Source organism: Heptranchias perlo, chromosome 29, assembly GCF_035084215.1.
Source record: "Heptranchias perlo isolate sHepPer1 chromosome 29, sHepPer1.hap1, whole genome shotgun sequence".
In the NCBI taxonomy this organism is placed as follows: Eukaryota; Metazoa; Chordata; class Chondrichthyes; order Hexanchiformes; family Hexanchidae; genus Heptranchias; species Heptranchias perlo.
The window spans coordinates 8235502-8257588 of NC_090353.1; the positions used below are offsets into that span (position 1 = coordinate 8235502).

General features: G+C 47.3%; 1 protein-coding gene across 1 annotated transcript in view; it reads right to left on the reverse strand.

The window, feature by feature from the left end:
• Positions 1 to 1032: 1032 nt before the first annotated feature.
• LOC137299364 (interleukin-27 subunit beta-like) overlaps positions 1033 to 22087 on the reverse strand; it is a 38097-nt gene continuing 17042 nt past the window's right edge. Inside the window, exons 3-7 of the mRNA XM_067968056.1 lie at positions 16973 to 17209; positions 7829 to 7946; positions 6109 to 6278; positions 4932 to 5095; positions 1033 to 1413 (exon numbers count right to left, since the gene is read on the reverse strand). Coding sequence (XP_067824157.1) covers positions 1264 to 1413; positions 4932 to 5095; positions 6109 to 6278; positions 7829 to 7946; positions 16973 to 17209 — 839 coding nt within the window. The 3' untranslated portion in view covers positions 1033 to 1263. The remainder of the gene's footprint in view (positions 1414 to 4931; positions 5096 to 6108; positions 6279 to 7828; positions 7947 to 16972; positions 17210 to 22087) is intronic.

Here is a 22087-nt window from a genome sequence, read left to right on the forward strand (position 1 = left end):
ACCCGACAACCAGGAGGCCCGAGGCCGGCCCAAAATTGGGCCTCTGGCCTCATGAATATTTTACGCGCAAGCTGCCAGCACCAGTCGCACCTCCACGAGCAGCTCATCCATTTGAACAGCACAAACATCAGACCATTAGCCTCCCCGGGTTCAATCAGGCAACCAGGGAGGAGGGTGACCATGAGGACCGGGGAGATGAGGAGAACTCCTCCTGGCTTCGCAGAAAGATTCTTTTCAAAAACTTCCCTCTCGTTGGTGGCCGCAGCTTAGGCCCCAGAAGCAGCTAAAGAATCCTAAGGCCTGCCTCACACGTCGCCGTTCAATTTGTGCCTCATTTACATAGTTAAGAGGCCTAACACCCGTTTCAGGCAGCCACCAGGGACGCCTGAAAAATGTACCTCAACTCTATTTACCCGCCTTTGCTCCATATCCCTTGATTTACTTACCCAACAAAAATCCATCGATCTCAGTCTTGAAAATGCCAATTGTCCCCAAGCATCCTTTTGGGGGAGAGTTCCAGATTTCCACTACCCTTTACATGAAAAAGTGCTTCCTGCTTTCACTTATGAGCAGCCTAGCTCTAATTTTAAGATTATGTTCCCTCGTTCTTCATTCCCCCATCAGAAGAAATAATTTCTCCATTTAACCCTATCAAATCCTTATACCATTTTAAACATCTCAATCAGATCATTCCTCAATCTTATAAACTCAAGGGAATACAACCTGTCCTCATAATTTAACCCTCTAAGCCCCAGCATAACTCTGTTCAATCTGCGATGCACCCCTTCCAAGGCCAATATATCCTTCCTGAGGTGCAATGCCCAGAACTGAACGCAGTATCTCCAGATGGGGTCTGTACAAGGCCCGCGTGATTTTACAAACGTTAATTTTAATAGATGGAAAATCGCGGATCGAGTTCACTAGCTGCCATGTCCAAATTCCCAACGTGCACTCCCATGGCGTGAAACAAGATTTATTCCAAAAAGAAATCACTCATGTCTATAATATCGTCACAAATCACACAGTTTAGGAAACGATTTGACACAAGTGTATTTCACAAAGAAAAGATGCATAAAAAGTGTATAGACTATATCTGCCGTGCTTATTGGTAATTAGTTTTTAGTGAAATGCTCCACCTCTGTGTGTCTGCTCCTTTGATGGAAACCCGTAAGAAATGCTTGGTGTGTCAGCGGTTATAAGCACTTTGCCACCTGGAGCAGATTTAGCCTCAGAAACGCCAGCACTTGCACAGTTTAATCACACTCAATTGGACCATAGACGTGCAGAGACAGCCGGGCTCCAATCACTGGATTCACCATTGTCAATAAAATCCTTTGCTGCAACTTCCACAAAGTATAAAGCTCGGGATCGCAGGCCGCTCAGGGTATAGCTGGTTTGATCGCTGACCTCAATCTGTGGGGCATAAAAGAAACAGGAAGCCAATTTTACCAAAGCTCAAAGGTAACTTGACAACTGAGAAAAAGGTTAATGGACAACTGAGAAAAAGGGTAATGGACAACTGAGCAAAAGGGTAATGGACAACTGAGAAAAAGGATAATGGACAACTGAGAAAAAGGGTAATGGACAACTGAGAAAAAGGGTAATGGACAACTGAGAAAAAGGGTAATGGACAACTGAGAAAAAGGGTAATGGACAACTGAGCAAAAGGGTAATGGACAACTGAGCAAAAAGGTAATGAGCAACTGAGAAAAAGGGTAATGGACAACTGAGAAAAAGGATACTGGACAACTGAGCAAAAAGGTAATGGACAACTGAGAAAAAGGATAATGGACAACTGAGAAAAAGGATAATGGACAACTGAGAGGAAGGATAATGGACAACTGAGAAAAAGGGTAATGGACAACTGAGAAAAAGGATAATGGACAACTGAGAAAAAGGGTAATGGACAACTGAGAAAAAGGATAATGGACAACTGAGAAAAAGGGTAATCAACAACTGAGAAAAGGGATAATGGACAACTGAGAAAAAGTGTAATGGACAACTGAGAAAAAGGATAATGGACAACTGAGAAAAAGGATAATGGACAACTGAGAAAAAGTGTAATGGACAACTGAGAAAAAGGGTCATGGACAACTGAGAAAAAGGATAATGGACAACTGAGAAAAAGAGTCATGGACAACTGAGAAAAAGGATAATGGACAACTGAGAAAAAGGGTCATGGACAACTGAGAAAAAGGATAATGGACAACTGAGAAAAAGGATAATGGACAACTGAGAAAAAGGGTCATGGACAACTGAGAAAAAGGATAATGGACAACTGAGAAAAAGGGTAATGGACAACTGAGAGAAAGGGTCATGGACAACTGAGAAAAAGGATAATGGACAACTGAGAAAAAGGGTAATGGACAACTGAGAAAAAGGGTAATGGACAACTGAGAGAAAGGATAATGGACAACTGAGAAAAAGGGTCATGGACAACTGAGAAAAAGGATAATGGACAACTGAGAAAAAGGATAATGGACAACTGAGAAAAAGGATAATGGACAACTGAGCAAAAGGGTAATGAGCAACTGAGAAAAAGGGTAATGGACAACTGAGAAAAAGGGTAATGGACAACTGAGAAAAAGGATAATGGACAACTGAGAAAAAGGGTAATGAACAACTGAGAAAAAGGGTAATGGACAACTGAGAAAAAGGATAATGGACAACTGAGAAAAAGGGTAATCGACAACTGAGAAAAAGGGTAATGGACAACTGAGAAAAAGGATAATGGACAACTGAGAAAAAGGGTAATGGACAACTGAGAGAAAGGATAATGGACAACTGAGAAAAAAGGTAATGGACAACTGAGAAAAAGGGTAATGGACAACTGAGAAAAAGGATAATGGACAACTGAGAAAAAGGGTAATGGACAACTGAGAAAAAGGATAATGGACAACTGAGAGGAAGGATAATGGACAACTGAGAAAAAGGATAATGGACAACTGAGTAAAAGGATAATGGACAACTGAGAAAAAGGGTAATGGACAACTGAGAAAAAGGATAATGGACAACTGAGAAAAAGGGTAATGGACAACTGAGAAAAAGGATAATGGACAACTGAGAGGAAGGATAATGGACAACTGAGAAAAAGGATAATGGACAACTGAGAAAAAGGATAATGGACAACTGAGGAAAAGGATAATGGACAACTGAGAAAAAGGGTAATGGACAACTGAGAAAAAGGATAATGGACAACTGAGAAAAAGGATAATGGACAACTGAAAGCATTCACAGATTACGTCACTACCTCACTACCTCACAGATCAATCTGTGAATTCTGATCAATCTGACATCTATTTCCACTACCAAACAATCTAAAAAGATCAGCTCCAAGGCCAGGCCCTTAAACATCGATTTAGTAATTCCCGTACTATCTGCCAGTTTTCCAATAGACTTTGATGAGTTCTATTGAGTACTCAACAGAGAACTGCATTTGCTGGAACTGGAGAGGTAAATTTGGTACAGCTTTGTTACTTAGTTCTTAGTTCCATAATCTTTGAATTTAATCCGGTCTGGTGAAAGCTCGTACTCCCAGCAACTAGTGTGACTCGTCCTGTTAACTGATGGAAGTCACAAAACAAGAGTCTGAGGGGTACTATCACCCAGGAAAGTTATTTGGAAAGCTTTTGTCCTAATTTTGATGAACATGCAATGGAAAAACATCATCCACATCGTAATAACATCATTCCAAACATGAAAATGACCACGTGTGGCATTATGTTCCACCCCTCCCATCTAAGAATGGGGAGAAAAGCTTCTTTACAACAGGTGAGAGAAGTATTGTCTTTGCCTATTGCCAGCATTCCCTTTTGTACAGAGGGCTTATCTGCACCAACATGACCCATGGAAATGCCTACTTTCCTGGATACCAGTCTACTCTCTGCCTTATCCTGTGAGTGGGACTCCTTCTTGAACAATGTGCAGAGGAGATGAAAGTGGTGGGCTAAAATCGGGTAGATTGTCCATGGTCTGAAGCAGGCTTTATTGGCCAAATAACTTTTTCCTCAAACCCTTCTTTCTTAACTACAATAAAAGTTATTTGGTAGCAACATTGCACGTTCATTCCTGGGAATTTTATCTGGTATTTCTAGCAAGAGCTTAAACAAATTCAATTTACAATGTAATTCCACCTGTGACCAAGGGCATTCTTTCGCCACTGATCCTGGAAGTCGAGTGAAGCTGCTGAAGACCCTATTGACTGCTCTTGGATGGGTGAAGAATAGATTGTAAAGTGAGGATAAATGAAGAGGAGAATATGAGGCAGAGAAGAGTTTTAGACATTCGTGAATCAATGGGATAAATTTTCACCTTCACTGTCTGGGCAGTAATCTGGCGGAGGACTTTGTCCACTCTTTATAGTACCTGACGGATCTTCATCCCAGATTACCACTCAGGCGGTGAAGGTGAAAATTTTACATACATAGAATCTACAGCAGAAACAGGTCATTCGGCCCAACTGGTTCATGCCTGTGTTAACACTACACACGAGCCTTCTCCCGCCCTACTTCATCTAACCCTCTCAGTATATCCTGCTAGTCCTTTCTCCCTCAAGTACCTTATCTAGCTTCCCCTTAAATACATCTATGCTAGTTGCCTCAACTACTCTTGAAGTTCCAATTCCAACTACTCTCTGGGTAAAGAAGTTTCTCTTGAATTCCATATTGGATTTATTAGTCACTATCTTATATTTATGGCCCTTAGCTTTTAACTCCCCCATAAGTGGAAACATTGTTTCCACGGCCACCCTATCGAACCCCTTCATAATTTTAAAGACCTTTATTAGGTCACCCCTCAGCCTTCTCTTTTCTAGAGGAAAGAGCCCCAGCCTGATCAGCCTTTCCTGATAGTTATAACCTCTCAGTTCTGGTATCATCCCGACGACTCGATTTATTTATCCAGCTAACAATGAGAGGAAAGGTTGCCTTTACCATTCTGGGTCTGTTAGATCCTGCTCGCCAGTACTTTATTGTGTACTTCAACAAAAATAAATCGGAATCAGGCCATGTGACAGGTGGTTTCCACTGTAGCAGTAACTTCTTCGGTTGGTTGGATATTGGAGAAAGCCTGACATCTGTAGGTGGATCTGGCTTAACTAGTGGTGAAAGATACGTTTAGAACTTCTATCAAAAACCATGGAGATTTTCACTGATCTTTGATTTAGTGTGTCGCGATATTATATGTAGATACTATGATTAGCTTTCACTGTTTGGTCAGGAGCTAATTTTACTGGTTTCTACACATTGGGCTACAAATAACAATTCATTCATGTCTCTGATTTCTATGGGTAGTGTATCAGATAGGCTTAAAGAGCTGGGTCCATTTACTTTACAGCAGTGTAGACTTAGAGGAGACCAGATATAAAATAATGAAAGGGCTGGATTGCATGCCTATTGATAGATTATTTCAGTTTGACAGGTTGGGGAGGACCAGGGGACATGAGTTTAAACTACGCAAGAGTAGGAATAGACTGGACGTTGGGCGATTCTTCTTTTCCCAGAGAGTAGTCAGCCTCTGGAATGCATTGCCGGCTGCTGTGGTGGGTGCCGACTCTCTGCAATCCTTCAAGAGGGAGCTGGACCGGTTATTGACTGGGGCGGAGATCGCATCACATAAAAGGTAAGTGGTTTAACATTTAACATAAGCATGGTTAATATAATCTCCTAGACTGCTTTTGATTGCCTGAGTGGGAGGGGCGGTGTGTGGGACAGGAATTTTCCTGTTTTTTATTTCCCTTTTTGACCCTGTTTGAGACGCAGGCCCGAGACACCTCTTTTTCTGCCTTTACCAATATGGTGGGTTGTGCACGTCCGGTGCGTAACGAGCACATGTGCCCCAACCGCCATATTGGATGCTTAGGCGTCCGTTTCGCGCCTGAAAAGCGGGTGCGGCACCATTGAATTTCTAGGCCAGTAACTACAGAGCTACATTGTTTAAAGCTCACACACTACTGTTTAAAATGAACCGCGTAATGTCTTTTCTTAAAATAGCAACAAAGGAATTTTCATGTAAATGTGTTTATTACCAATGTTGCGCATCCAGCTTCAAGACATAAGTCCTTACACACATTTCTGATTTACACTGGAATAGGTAAATAGTGACACTTACTTATCTTCTCCACAATGAATTGTTTAAAAGTAGACCTGAATCCCAGTGGGTTTGTTGCCATCACCTTCACTGTGTAGGGAATCTCTGAAAAGAGATTGACGTACTCGATTATGCAGCTTCCCTCCATTGTCCATCCTGTTGAGCAGATTTTGACATCTCCCATTCCATATCTTTGAGAAATCCAGAAATGTTATTGTCTGAATGAGAATGACAGGGAACTTCTTGTCAAGGCCTTGACAATCAGAAGCTAAATCACTGTTGCTGCTGTGGGTTTGGATTCCCCTACTACTATACAATGTTAACTTGGCTCAGTTGGTAGGACTCCTCCCTCTGGGTTAGAAGGTTGTGGGTTCAGACCTCATTCCAGGGCTTTAAGCACATTTGGCTCCAGGGACTTTCAGGCCCATGGCAAATTTTGGGCGTAAAGGCCCTGCAGAGATGGGGTGCCCTGGACATGCTCAGAATCCCAGTGGCAGCCAATTCCCAACAGGGCCTGGGAAGGGTGGAACTTCTGCCCAGGGCTTTCCTGGGGTCATGGGGAGCTGGGCCTGTGCTGCAGTAAGCACAGAGCCATTGCAGGCATATAAATGAGGCAGGCTGGAGCATTCCCGGCCCTCCTGCCAGGTTTTCCTGGGAGAATGTTTGCTAGGTGACCCAGCGCAGGGGCACCTTGTGCAAGGTGGCATAATGGCCTGCTCCCTAGGCCTCCATCAGCTAGAGGGTCAACGGGGGTCTGGAGGCAGGTCAAAGACACTAAGGCAAGGTAGGAGAGGCCTCTCCAGACATTTGCATGCAATCAGGACCTTCTGCCTGTTGATTCCAAATCTCAGAAGCCCAATGGACAGCTGCAGGCCTCTGAGCTCAAAGTTCCTTCCCCCTCTACCAGTGCTAGGCCCTTCCGAGGGGCAGGTCTGCACTAGGAAGAGGCCCTTCCTGGGCCATACCAAGGATGAGAAAAGCCCATTCAACCAAGAGAAACTTCTTTCCTCTCATACCCTAACTCTCCCGCTGTAGCACGCAGCTGAATTTTGAACTCCCCTAATAGTTCTGCCTCCATTACCAATCTCGGCTATTATTCTGAACATTTAACAATCTTTGAGTAAAGAAGTTCTTTCTGATATCTGTTTCAATTTACTTTTTAATCATTTAAATTTATGTCCTCTGGTCAAATTTTATTGGCTTGGTTTGAAGTCACATCCTGTGTTCATTTCCCTGGACCATTTAATATTTTGTATATCCCTCTTCCTCTTAACCACCTTCTCTCCACACTGTAGTGCTCGGCCTTCCCTCATCTTTCCTCACAGCTCGTTCTTTTTCCACTCTGGTTCTGTCTTGTTGCTCTTCTCTGCACCCACTCCAGAGCTGATATATGTTTTCTTGGAGTGGTTAATGGTATTGGACACAGTACTCCTAGTGTGTTCTGACCAGTGTATTGTGCAGCCCCAGAATAACACCTTAGCCTAGATTTTCCGATTGGCATTATTTTAACTCTAGAGTAATCCAAAATGAACCTCGTCGCCCTGTATCTTCCATTGCTTCTCGAGGTCTCCACTGCAACCTCTCTTAAAAGATGCAATGGTCTCCCTGTGGCAAAGCATTCCATGTTCCAACGATCCTCTGTGTAAACAGGTTTCTCCTAACGTCTCTCCTCTCTCTTAGTGACAACTCTGAATCGATGACCCCTCGCCACTGACTCCCCTATTTATTGGAAATCCATTACCTGTATGTGACGTTGACTTCTGTGGGAAGGTAGGTTTTGTTTTCCAGTTTCCAGGAGCAGGCCACATTCAGCGGGTATCTCACTGACCAACAGGTGACCTGAGGCTTTCCTGGTGGATCTGCAATCAGGAAAACACAATGGAGAATCGCAACCCTTGAGACGCAGAGCAGCAGTGACCCCATCTCCTCAATGGGGCCTGTAAATTCTAAACCTGTGGCTATCAAGGTGAGAGATGTCAGCAATGGTACCTAGTGTTGGTGTCACACACTCCCAGGCCAGGCATAACACAGCCAGACACAGAGTGAAGCTCCCTCGAGCTCTCTGCAGCTACGTGTGACCCTAATGAACCAAGGTGAATTTTTCCATATTCCACTTCGAATTAGCTGGTTGAGATTGGAAGTCTATTGTCCGTGTTCACTGAATGACGGGTAGTTATTTACTATGTGCCTCACTCATGGGGTACTAGGTTACAAGTACCCTAACTCCTTTTATTTACAGCAGTCAGAAGGAGGGGGCTTTCACTCCATCAGTCTGTGTTGGAATCAAACCCAGTGAAACAACGGTAATGCAGAAATGCATCTTGGGCAGGAGAACGCCATTAGCCCATCCAATCAGCCCAGCCAATGATCGCTGTTCTTTCTCATGAGATACCTCATATATAGAGTTTAATCACTGGGAATCCATTCAATGCCTGTTTCCTCTCTGAAACTCCTCAAACTTTCCCATCCAGCCACCTGCACTCTCACCTTGCTCCACCTGTCCTTTCTGCCTTTTTTAGAGAAATCCTGTCTTAATTACCTATTTCATTTCTCTTATCGTGGGTCCAAGCCCCCGGCTTTTGAGAAAATCCTATCCGCGGGCCTGTGATCCCAGCAATTACGGAGGCTGGGAATGTCCACGAGGATCAGGGAATGCTCCCTACTTGGCATTCTAATGGCGGGCTCTATAGACGCATCTTGGGTGCTCTCCTGCCCCTGGAGGTCACAGTATGCAGCGCATTGTGCCCCGTCCTGGGGGTACCACTCCCCCACCAGAAAGTGGAAAAGTGAATCCCCATGTCCAACCCTCCACCCCCGACCTTTATTAGGGGGCTACTTTACAATTTCAAAAAGAATTCCAAGCCTTAAATCTTCAACAACAACAACTTGCATTTATATAGCATCTTTAACATAGATAAACATCCCAAGGTGCTTCACAGGAGTGTAAATCAGACATAATTTGACACCGAGCCACATAAGGAGATATTAGGACAGGTGACCAAAAGCTTGGTCAAAGAGGTAAGTTTAAAGGTGCGTCTTAAAGGCAGAGAGAGAGGTGCAGAGACGAAGAGATTTAAGGAGGGATTTCCAGAGGTTGGGGCTTAGACAGCTGAAGGCACGGCCACCAATGGCGGGGTAAAGAAAATCGGGGATGTACAAGAGTCCAGAATTGGAGGGACAGACAGAGCTCCCGGGGAAATGGTGTAAATGGTCACTTTAGAGCCCCAGGTCAATAATGGCAAAAGAACCAGAGGGGAGATGAGGAGAAATTTTTTTACGCAGCGAGTTGTTCTGATCTGGAGTGTGCTGCCTAATAGGGCGGTGGAAGCAGATTCAATGGTAACTTTCAAAAGGGAATTGGATAAATATTCGAAAAGGAAAAATTTACAGGGCTATTGGGAGAGAGCGGGGATGTGGAACTAATTGGACAGCACTTTCAAAGAGCTGGCACAGGCACGATGGGCCAAATGGTCGTCTTCTGTGCTGTACGATTCTACGATTCTATGATTCTATGATATGAGTGGGTTAACGCATTGCAACAGATTCCAACTAAAGTGTATTGTACTATAGGCCCCGATTTTAACGAGGGAGCAGACGGCCCACCAGGAAACAATGGAGGTGTCCATAAATTTTGACGGACTCCCGTCTGGCCAGATCCACTACCTGGCCGGCGGACAGGAACAGGAGTTGGAGGCCCAAGGTAAGCGGAGGGAGGAGGAAGCTCCATGGCAAGGGAGGCCCAAGGTTTCCTTGTTGGGGCCCAGAGGAGCACCACAAGGAAACCTAAAACAAACTTTAAATTACTTACCTTGCTGGGCCTCTTCTGGCCCACAAGCCCCCTCCAGGCAGGTCTGGCCTATCGGGGAAGTTGCCACTGCCCCCCCCCAACTCAGGCCTCTAACTAAAATTGCAGTCGGGTCCCGATGATATCATCAGACCCTGATCTACATATTTAAAGCAGGACCCCGCTTACTTCCTGAGAATGTCCTGCTCACCTGCTCAAAGGAACAGGTTAATATTGGGACATGGCAGAAAGGCAGGAAGATCAGAGGTGGCAAGTGAATGGCCTCATTTTAACTGCTCCCTCGCCCGGATTCCACCAGGCCCAAAGTGTCTGGTAGTAGAAACAGGAAGATTGCTTCTTAAACCTGCTGGCTACAAACCATTGAAACTGCCTCTCTACTTCTAATGATGTGGAGATGCCGGTGATGGACTGGGGTTGACAATTGTAAACAATTTTACAACACCAAGTTATAGTCCAGCAATTTTATTTTAAATTCACAAGCTTTCGGAGATTTTCTCCTTCCTCAGGCAAATGTTTCAAGATCTCCTTGAAGCCTACGCATTTATACATATTGAACAATAATAAATGGTGTTTACAGACTGCCCCTGCAACTGCCCGTTGCCAAGGCAATCACCGTGTTCAGACAGAGAGGTGTTACCTGCAGAACCTCCGAATACACATTCAATAAAAAAACAAACAGGGAAAAAAAACAGAGAAAAAAAACAGAGAGAGAGGCAGAAACATCCGGAAGGCAGAGAGAGCCAGCAAATGACCCATTATATTAAAAACAGATAACATTTGTTCGCTGGTGGGGTAACGTGTAGCGTGACATGAACCCAAGATCCCGGTTGAGGCCGTCCTCATGGGTGCGGAACTTGGCTATCAATTTCTGCTCGACGATTTTGCGTTGTCGTGTGTCTCGAAGGCCGCCTTGGAGTACGCTTACCCGAAGGTCGGTGGATGAATGTCCATGACTGCTGAAGTGTTCCCCGACTGGGAGGGAACCCTCCTGTTTGGCGATTGTTATCGCCAAACAGGAGGGTTCCCTCCCAGTCGGGGAACACTTCAGCAGTCATGGACATTCATCCACCGACCTTCGGGTAAGCGTACTCCAAGGCGGCCTTCGAGACACACGACAACGCAAAATCGTCGAGCAGAAATTGATAGCCAAGTTCCGCACCCATGAGGACGGCCTCAACCGGGATCTTGGGTTCATGTCACGCTACACGTTACCCCACCAGCGAACAAATGTTATCTGTTTTTAATATAATGGGTCATTTGCTGGCTCTCTCTGCCTTCCGGATGTTTCTGCCTCTCTCTCTGTTTTTTTTCTCTGTTTTTTTTCCCTGTTTGTTTTTTTATTGAATGTGTATTCGGAGGTTCTGCAGGTAACACCTCTCTGTCTGAACACGGTGATTGCCTTGGCAACGGGCAGTTGCAGGGGCAGTCTGTAAACACCATTTATTATTGTTCAATATGTATAAATGCGTAGGCTTCAAGGAGATCTTGAAACATTTGCCTGAGGAAGGAGAAAATCTCCGAAAGCTTGTGAATTTAAAATAAAATTGCTGGACTATAACTTGGTGTTGTAAAATTGTTTACAATTCTCTACTTCTAGCAAAGGAATCAGACAAACCTCAAAGCTGTTGATGGCACATTCCACGGCTTGCAGACCACAAAATGTCTGCACATTCATGGTAGTTAATTTGCATTCGACTAATGGGCTGGGGAAGGTGAATGTTGCTTCTTAAAAGGTACTGATTTATAACACCAGGTGTCAGCGGGAGATTTCCTCTGCATGTCAAGTATGGTGTGATCATAAAGATGTCCTTTAGAAACAGATTTACAGTTTCATTAACACAGATGGAAGTCCAATATTCAGGCTCTCGGCCGAACGTGCGATCAATACAAATGGTCACTGAGCATCTCTTGAGATTAGTAGGATATGCAGATTGCGTACTGTCACCAAGAATCTCAACAGCTTATTTCGTTCTGATGCTTAGCTCGAAGGCCTGTACATAAGGAGCAAGGGATCGAGCACAGGGGGCTGTGAGGAGAGCAAACAAAGACTGAAGCAGCAGGGAGATGGGAATGTCACCATAAGCATGGCAGGAACGGAGATAAGGCTATCTTTTATTTATCGAACTTGCTGCCTCCTCCCGAAAGGTATGACTCTCACTGGGGTGCGGGTGAGACACATCAAAGTTCTGTATTTCTCCCAAATGGCCAACCTTCAGCTTTGATGCATGGGTAGTCAGTATTGACAGGCTATTCGATTATGGAGGGATGGTTCTGTTCTTACCCAATATCCGGGGTTAAATTATGAGGACAAGTTGCATAGATTAGGCTTGTGTTCCCTAGAATATAGAAGATTAAGGGGTGATCTAATTGAGGTGTTTAAGATGATGAAAGGATTTGATAGGGTAGATGGAGAGAAACTATTTCCTCTGGTGGGGGAGTCCAGAACAAGGGGGCATAACCTTAAAATTAGAGCTAGGCCATTCAGGGGTGATTTCAGGAAGCACTTGTTCACACAAAGGGTAGTGGAAATCTGGAACTCTCTCCCACAAAAAGCTGTCGATGATGAGGGTCAATTGAAAATTTCAAAACTGAGATTGATAGATTTTTGTTAGGTAAGAGTATTAAGGGTTACGGAACCAAGGTGGGTAAATGGGGTTGAGGTACAGATCAGCCATGATCAAATTGAATGATAGAATAGGCTCGAGGGGCTGAATGGCCTCCTCCCGTTCCTATGTTCCAATCCACACACAAGCATGGCTGATTCTCCAATCTCTAACCCAGGGGCACTAAAACCAATCACTGGGCCCCCAATTGCTGCCAGGAGTGAACTCTGCATAGACTGGGGAGCTGCATTAGGGTCAGAGATTACAAATTGTGTTTGTTAATCTCAGAGATTCTCAGCTGCCATGAGTCCCATGTCCACCCAGGACCCTGAATGTTGCACATTCCCAGGAACTCATTCCAATGGAAGAGATTTCCTCCATGCAGTCTGTTAATGAAACTATAAATCTGTTTATAAAGGACATGTTTATGATTGCACTACATTCAGGTCCAGCAGGACTTAATAATACATCATGTTGAGCCTTCAGGCCAATGCTAGCAAGATGACACCAAATGATAAATTATCCATTTTATTGAGAACCTTACTAGACAGGCAGACAGACAAACAGACAGGGGAGGATTGCAGATTTTTTGGAAGGGTTGAATGGCCCCATTTACACCCGCCCCGTTTACACACCGTCTGATTTACACACCGTCTGATTTACACACCGTCTGATTTACACCCACCCCATTTACACACCGTCTGATTTACACACTGTTTGATTTACACACCGTCTGATTTACACACCGTCTGATTTACACCCGCCCCATTTACACACCGTCTGATTTACACACTGTTTGATTTACACACCGCCTGATTTACACACCGTCTGATTTACACACTGTTTGATTTACACCCCGTCTGATTTACACCCGCCCCGTTTACACACCGTCTGATTTACACACCGTCTGATTTACACCCCGTCTGATTTACACCCGCCCCATTTACACACCGTCTGATTTACACACCGTCTGATTTACACCCGCCCTGTTTACACACCGTCTGATTTACACACCGTCTGGTTTACACACCGTCTGATTTACACCCCGTCTGATTTACACCCGCCCCATTTACACACCGTCTGATTTACACACCGTCTGATTTACACCCGCCCCGTTTACACACCGTCTGATTTACACACCGTCTGATTTACACCCCGTCTGATTTACACCCGCCCCATTTACACCCTGCCTGATTTAAACTCCTGCCCGACTTACGTTTCCATTGAAATCAACAAGGGGTGTAAATCGGAGTGTAAATCGGGGTGTAAATCGGGCGGGGCATAAATCGAGGTGTAAATCGGGCGGGGTGTAAATCAGGGTGTAAATCGGGTGGGGTGTAAATCGGGGTGTAAATCGGGGTGTAAATCGGGTGGGGTGTAACTCGGGCGGGGTGTAAATCAGGGTGTAAATCGGGTGGGGTGTAAATCGGGCGGGGTATAAATCGGGGTGTAAATCGGGCGGGGTGTAAATCGGGGTGTAAATCGGGCAGAGTGTAAATCAGGGTGTAAATCGGGTGGGGTGTAAATCGGGGTGTAAATCGGGGTTTAAATCGGGTGTGGTGTAAATCGGGCGGGGTGTAAATCAGGGTGTAAATCGGGTGGGGTGTAAATCGGGGTGTAAATCGGGGTGTAAATCGGGTGGGGTGTAACTCGGGGTTTAAATCGGGTGGGGTGTAAATCGGGCGGGGTATAAATCGGGGTGTAAATCGGGCGGGGTGTAAATCAGGGTGTAAATCGGGTGGGGGTGTAACTCGGGCGGGGTGTAAATCAGGGTGTAAATCGGGTGGGGTGTAATTCGGGGTTTAAATCGGGTGGGGTGTAAATCGGGCGGGGTATAAATCGGGGTGTAAATCGGGCGGGGTGTAAATCGGGGTGTAAATCGGGCGGAGTGTAAATCGGGGTGTAAATCGAGCGGGGTGTAAATCGAGCGGGGTGTAAATCGGGATGTAAATCGGGCGGGGGGTAAATCGGGGTTTAAATCGGGTGGGGTGTAAATCGGGCGGGGGTGTAAATCGGGGTGTAAATCGGGTGGGGTGTAAATCGGGGTATAAATCGGGCGGGGTGTAAATCGGGTGGGGTGTAAATCGGGGTGTAAATCGTGGTGTAAATCGGGCGGGGTGTAAATCAGGGTATAAATTGGGCGGGTGTGTAAATCGTGGTGTAAATCGTGGTGTAAATCGGGGTGTAAAGTGGGCGGGGTGTAAAGTGGGCGGGGTGTAAATTGGGTGGGGTGTAAAATGGGCGGGTGTAAAGTGGGCGGGGTGTAAAGTGGGCGGGGTGTAAAGTGGGCGGGGTGTAAATTGGGTGGGGTGTAAAATGGGTGGGTGTAAAGTGGGCGGGGTGTAAAGTGGGCGGGGTGTAAATTGGGTGGGGTGTAAAATGGGCGGGTGTAAAGTGGGCGGGGTGTAAAGTGGGCGGGGTGTAAATCGGGCGGTGTGTAAACTGGGCGGGGTTGTAAAGTGGGCGGGTTGCAAATCGGGGAGGGTGTAAAGTGGGCGGTGTGTAAAGTGGGCGGGGTGTATAGTGGGCGGGGTGTAAAGTGGGCGGGGTGTAAATCGGGGAGGGTGTAAAGTGGGCGGGATGCAAAGTGGGCGGGGTGTATAGTGGGCGGGGTGTAAAGTGGGCGGGGTGTAAATCAGGCGGGGTGCAAAGTGGGCGGGGTGTATAGTGGGCAGGGTGTAAAGTGGGCGGGGTGTAAATCAGGCGGGGTGCAAAGTGGGTGTGGTGTATAGTGGGTGGGGTGTAAAGTGGGCGGGGTGTATAGTGGGTCGGGTGTAAATCGGGCGGTGTGCAAAGTGGGCGGGGTGTATAGTGGGCGGGGTGCAAAGTGGGCGGGGTGTAAATCAGGCGGGGTGCAAAGTGGGTGTGGTGTATAGTGGGTGGGGTGTAAAGTGGGCGGGGTGTATAGTGGGTCGGGTGTAAATCGGGCGGTGTGCAAAGTGGGCGGGGTGTATAGTGGGCGGGGTGCAAAGTGGGCGGTGTGTATAGTGGGCGGGCTGTATAGTGGGCGGAGTGTAAAGTGTGCGGGATGTATAGTGGGCGGGGTGCAAAGAGGGCGTGGTGTATAGTGGGCGGGGTGCAAAGTGGGCGGGGTGTATAGTGGGCGGGGTGCAAAGAGGGCGGGGTGTAAAGTGTGCGGGGTGCAAAGTGGGCGGGGTGTATAGTGGGCGGGGTGTAAAGTGGGTGGGGTGTAAATCAGACGGGGTGTATAGTGGGCGGGGTGCAAAGTGGGCGGGATGTATAGTGGGCGGGGTGCAAAGTGGGCGGGATGTATAGTGGGCGGGGTGCAAAGAGGGCGTGGTGTATAGTGGGCGGGGTGCAAAGTGGGCGGGGTGTATAGTGGGCGGGGTGCAAAGAGGGCGGGGTGTAAAGTGTGCGGGGTGCAAAGTGGGCGGGGTGTAAAGTGTGCGGGGTGTAAATCAGGCGGGGTGCAAAGTGGGCGGGATGTATAGTGGGCGGGGTGCAAAGTGGGCGGGGTGTATAGTGGGCGGGGTGCAAAGTGGGCGGGGTGTATAGTGGGCGGGGTGCAAAGTGGGCGGGGTGTATAGTGGGCGGGGTGCAAAGTGGGCGGGGTGTATAGTGGGCGGGGTGCAAAGAGGGCGGGGTGTAAAGTGTGCGGGGTGTAAATCGGGCGGGGTGCAAAGTGGGCGGGGTGCGAATCGGGCGGGGTGCAAAGTGGGCGGGGTCCACAGTGGGCGGGGTGTATAGTGGGCGGGGTGTATAGTGGGCGGGGTGTATAGTGGGTCGGGTGTAAATCGGGCGGGGTGCAAAGTGGGCGGGGTGCAAAGTGGGCGGAGTGTAAAGTGGGCGGGGTGTAAAGTGGGCGGAGTGTAAAGTGGGCGAGGTGTAAGGTGCGGGGTGTAAAGTGGGCGGGGTGTAAATCGGGCGGGGTGCAAAGTGGGCGGGGTGTAAATCGGGCGGGGTGCAAAGTGGGCGGGGTGTAAATCGGGCGGGGTGCAAAGTGGGCGGGGTGCAAATCGGGCGGGGTGTAAAGTGGGCGGGGTGTAAATCGGGCGGGGTGTAAAGTGGGCGGGGTGTAAATCGGGCAGGGTGTAAAGTGGGCGGGGTCTAAAGTGGGCGGGGTGTAAAGTGGGCGGGGTGTAAATCGGGCGGGGTGTAAAGTGGGCGGGGTGTAAAGTGGGCGGGGTGTAAAGTGGGCGGGGTGTAAAGTGGGCGGGGTGTAAATCGGGCAGGGTGTAAAGTGGGCGGGGTGTAAAGTGGGCGGGGTGTAAAGTGGGCGGGGTGTAAATCGGGCGGGGTGTAAATCGGGCAGGGTGTAAAGTGGGCGGGGTGTAAAGTGGGCGGGGTGTAAACAGGCAGCTGATCCATTAGCGCCTGTTTTTCTGCTGAGTGGTGAAAGTGTAAATTCACCACCAGTGTCTGCGTAAGTCCCAAAAAATCTCCAAAGCCGGGATCTCCGCCAACTAATGACACAGAATGACCATGTGGTGCACCATGAAATTGTCTTTAAACCTACATCCTAACATCAAAGAGACTCTGTTGTAAGCGTTGCCTGACTCCTGGTCGTGGCAGCTGTACTCCCCCTCCTTGGATGGATTGGCGTTGAAAAGGGTGAGGTTTGTTCGAGTTAGTTCCATGCCCCTGGCCTCGATGATTTTCAAGTCATTCAGCCTCCATTCAGCCACTCTATTGCCTGTGTTGTTGCAGCTGAGAGTGATATTCCTCCCGATCTGACCATACTGTACGACAACACCTTAAATACAAGCAGAAAACACTCAAGCTTTGATGTAACTGTGCAATTTATATATGGAGACATTTATACAGAGCTCTCCCTCTGTATAAATGACACCAGATTAGACAGACCAGGAAGGTCCTGTGATCCATCACTGGGCTGTGCCGAGTTAGTTGAGGCTATTTTAGAGATATTGCAATTTGCCTTAATGTCCTCAAGCGAGGGAGATAAATCAGGCAGGGTTCCCACCCCTGATCGCTATCCACTGACCCCTGTGGGAAATTACATCTGTGTGGATGTCGGATGAGGGCAGGTTAAGGACTGGCCATAATGCCTTATAGGAAGATAGGAGCAGGAGTGGGCCATTCAGCCCCTCGAGCCTGTTCTGCCATTCAATGAGATCATGGCTGATCTGTATCCTAACTCCATTAACCCGCCTTGACTCCATATCCCATAATACCCTTGGCTAGCAAAACTCTGTCATTCTCAGATTTTAAATTATTAATTTCCCCTTTGTATTCTAGCCCTCGAGATATAAAGGCTAACATTCCATTAGCCTTTTTGATTATTTTCTGTACCTGATTACTACATTTTAGTGATCTGTGTACACGGACCCCTAAATCTCTTTGGACCTCCACTGCTCCTAGCTTTGCATCATTTAAAAAATAATCTGATCTCTCCTTTTTTGGTCCAAAATGGATGACCTCACACTTATCTGCGCTGAAATCCATCTGCCTCAGTTTTGCCCACTCATTTAATCTATCAATGTCTCTTTGTAATTTTATGCTCCTGTCTATACTACTTACTATGCCACCAATCTTTGTGTCATCGGCAAACTTGGATATATGGCTCTCTATTGTCTTATCTAAGTCATTAATAAATATAGTGAATATTCGATGGCCCAGCACAGATCCTTGTGGGACACCACTCGTCACTTCCTTACCTACATGCAGCATCTAGGGTCAGACATGAAAAATTCATGTGCAACTAAAGCTCAAAAGCTGCCAGTGCCCTTGGATATATCAGAGAGGAAAACATTGAAACTTATCTCTTTGGTTTGGTCCATTTTACTTACTGTGTTTTAAAGTATTGCCATTAAATAGATACAGAAAATTCTTGTTCCAGATGTCTATAATATTTGTCTCCCTCTAAAGAATCACAGGGGGAAGGATTGGATGGGGCCTGTTTTTGGGCGGGGGTAGCACGATCTGCTATTACCCCACGCTCAATGGCCCCTGCGCAGGCAGGGCGAGATTTTCGTCAGGCCTGAGGACTCACCTGCAATCTGCGTTGGAAATCAGCGTTGAATGAGGATTCCATACAATTCACACTTTCCACCAGCAGGGGGAAGCTCCAATCTCTTAAAGGCAGGCTGTCTGTTAGAAATCTCTTAAAGGTAGCTGGTACCTGTTATTTGCTGAATATAACAGCCTGCTGTCTGCACGGAGTCTGAACGCAGATCAGACATCGCACACATAAAGCACAGATTCAGGTCTCATCCCTATTTTTACATACTGATGAGTTATGTTAAAACATTGAATAAAGGTTGCGCACTACTAAATCCCGCATCCTCCAAACTGCATGTCAGACCTCACCAATCTGCCGATCTGAGACTCTGTGCACCAAGGTTCTCTGCTGATGCACCAGATGCCTTGGTGCAAGAGGTGGACAGAAGGAGGGACATCGTATATCTGCAGGAGGGGGGGGAGCAAGAGGCCCTCCAGGCATACACCCAAAAGGTAGTGGGAGGCAGAAGGGGACGAAGTCAATGCCAGGCGCACAGCATCATGAGCATGGATGCAGAACAGGAAGAAGTTCAATGCTTTGACATGAGTGGTCAAGGTGAGTGAGGTCAACTGTCAAGTGACGTCTCCTACCAACTGCACCACACACTACACCCCCCATCACCCACATACCAACAAACTCTTTCCATCAGTACTCAACCCGCTCACCCTTACACATTACCACCGTTGCAAGCCGCCCACACACAACTCACAGGCCACACACACTGGCAGCTATTCAACCATGACAGGCACATCACCCAGACACATGTCCCGCTTTCTTGCAGGAGAAGCTGGCACATATCAGGAGGCAGCAAGTGGTGGTGGCATTTTGCCCCTCAAGCCTGCTCCACCATTTGATCAGATCAGGGTGGACCTGTGACCTAACTCCATATACCCGCCTTAGCCCCATATCCCTTAATACCCTTGGTTCACAGAAATTTATCATTCTCAGATTTAGAATTCTCAATTGAGCTAGCATCAACTGCCGTCTGCAGAAGACTGTTCCAAACTTCTCCCACCCTTTGCACGTAGAAGCATTACATAACTTCACTCCTGCAAGTCCTGCTCTAAATGTTAGTCTATGTCCCCGCGTCCTAGTATTCAAGTGTAGCAGACCTCCAGCAACAGTTACAAATGTCTCGGCAGCCAGAAGCAATAATCCAGCCATTAACCTATAAATCCTGCATGGTCCCTTTAAGTAGCACCAGTGGGGGGTCCTCCAGGCACTCTAAGACACGTTCAGATGGTCGGGGTTAAGACTGTGCGTAGAGTTGATCGTTAAGTCACAAAATGGTGTCTATCACTTTAAATCAGCGTTGCACACTGATTGAAGCCATTTTCTCCCTACTTTACATGATTCCAGCGTTCGTTACCTGCGCCTGCGCAAACTCCTATACCAAGATGGCGTCTGGCACACGTCACGCAGGAAACGTGCGTGCGCATCCAAGACGCCATCTTGGATGTCGAAGAGGCCGTGTCGCGCCGAAACAACGGGCGCTACACGGCCCAATTTAGCGCCCATAGAATCTTACAGCACAGAAAGAGGCCAATCGGCCCATTGTGCCATTGCCAGCTCTTTGAAAGAGCTGTCAATTTAATCCCATACCCGGGCTTTTTCCCCATTACCCTGCAGATTAGTCCTCTTCAAGCACATGTACAATTGCCTCTTGAAAGTTCCTTTGGAATCTGCTTCCACCATCCTTTCAGACATTGCATTCCAGATCTAAACAATCCTCTGTGTAAAAAAATTTCTCCTCATTTCCCCTCTATTTCTTTAAACAATTATTTAAATCTATGTCCTCTGGTTACCGACCCACTTGCCAGAGGAAACAGTTTCCCCCTACTGGCTCAATCAAACCCCCTCATAATTTTGAATTCCTCTATTAGGTCTCCCCATAACCTGCTCTGCTTTAAAGAGAACAATCCCAGCTTCTCCAATCACTCCACATAACTGAAGTCCCTCATCCCTGACATCGTCATGCTAAACCTCCTACAGTACACTCTCCAAGGTCTAGACATCCCTCCTAAAGTGTGGTGCCCAGAATTGTACACGATACTCCAGCGGAGGCCGAACCAATGATTTGTAAAGGTTCAGCATGACTTCCTTGTTTTTGTATTCAATGCCCCTATTTACAAAGCCAAGTATCCCATACACTTTCTTAACTGCCTTATTAACTTGCCCTGCCACCTTCAAAGATTTGTGAACATACACTCCCAGGTCCCACTGCTCTTGCACCCTCCTCAAAATTGTACCATTTAGATTATTCTGCCTCTCCATGTTGTTCCTCCCAAAGTGCATCACCTCACACTTATCTGCATTAAATTGCATCTGCCACCTGTCTGCCCATTTCACCAGTCTGTCTATGTCCTCCTGAAGACTGCTACTATCCTCCTCATTATTTACTATGTTGCCAAGTTTCGTATCATTCACAAACTTCGAAATTGTACTCCCTACACCCAAGTCCAGGTCATTTATATATAACAAGGAAAGCAATGGTCCTAAAACCAACCCCTGGGGGACGCCACTGCATACTTCTCTCCAGTCACAAAAACACCCATTCACCACTGGTCTCTGCCTCCTATCCCATGGCCAATTCTATACCCAAGTTACCACCGTCCCTTTAATCCCATGTGTTTCTATTTTCTGATTAAGTCTGTTATGTGGTACTTTATCAAATGTCTTTTGAAAGTCCATATACACAACATCTACTGCACTACCTTCATCAACCCTCTCTGATCATTGAAGAACTCAATCAGGTTAGTCAGACATGATTTGCCTTTAACAAAATCCCTTATTAACCCATGCTTCTCCTAATGAAAGTTAATTTTGTCCTTGACAATGGTCTCTAGTAGTTTTCCCACTATTGACGTTAAACTGACTTGCCTGTAGTCACGAGGTTTATCCCTTCCCCCTTTTTTTGAATAGGGGTGGAACAATTGCAACCCTCCAGTCCTCTGGCACTACTCCCATATCCAAGGAGGATTGAAAGATTGTGATCAGAGTTTCAACCCCGGGGGGCCAGGATTCCCTGGCCTTCTCTTTCACGCCTCGTGAAGGCCCGAAACTAACAGGTAGGTGCCTTTCTGGCACAGCTTGTGGGCCCGGAGGAGGAGGAGTGCTTCACCTAGGCCCAACAAATCTAACTGAAGCAATCCCCCAACGATCGCGGACCCCCGACCCCGATCTCCGCCCCCCCCCCCCCCCCAACGATCGCGGACCACCGACCCCGATCTCCGCCCCCCCCCAACGATCGCGGACCCCCGACCCCGATCCCCAATCGCGGACCCCCGACCCCGATCCCCAATCGTGGACCCCCAACCCCAATCTCCCCCCAACGATCGCGGACCCCCGACCCCGATCTCCGCCCCCCCCCCAACCCCAATCTCCCCCCAACAATCGTGGACCCCCGCGATGACCACCGATCCTGACACCCCCCTCATGACTGACCCCTGATCCCTCCCCCATGACTGACGACCCCTGTGACCCCTTGCCAACCCATACCCCCTTGCCCTCCCAGTGTCCCCCCTGCCCACCCGTGCCCCCCATGTCCCCCCTCCCCCATCCATACAAACAAAGATGTCAAAATTGTAAGGAAGTCCAGGAAACCCGTACTTC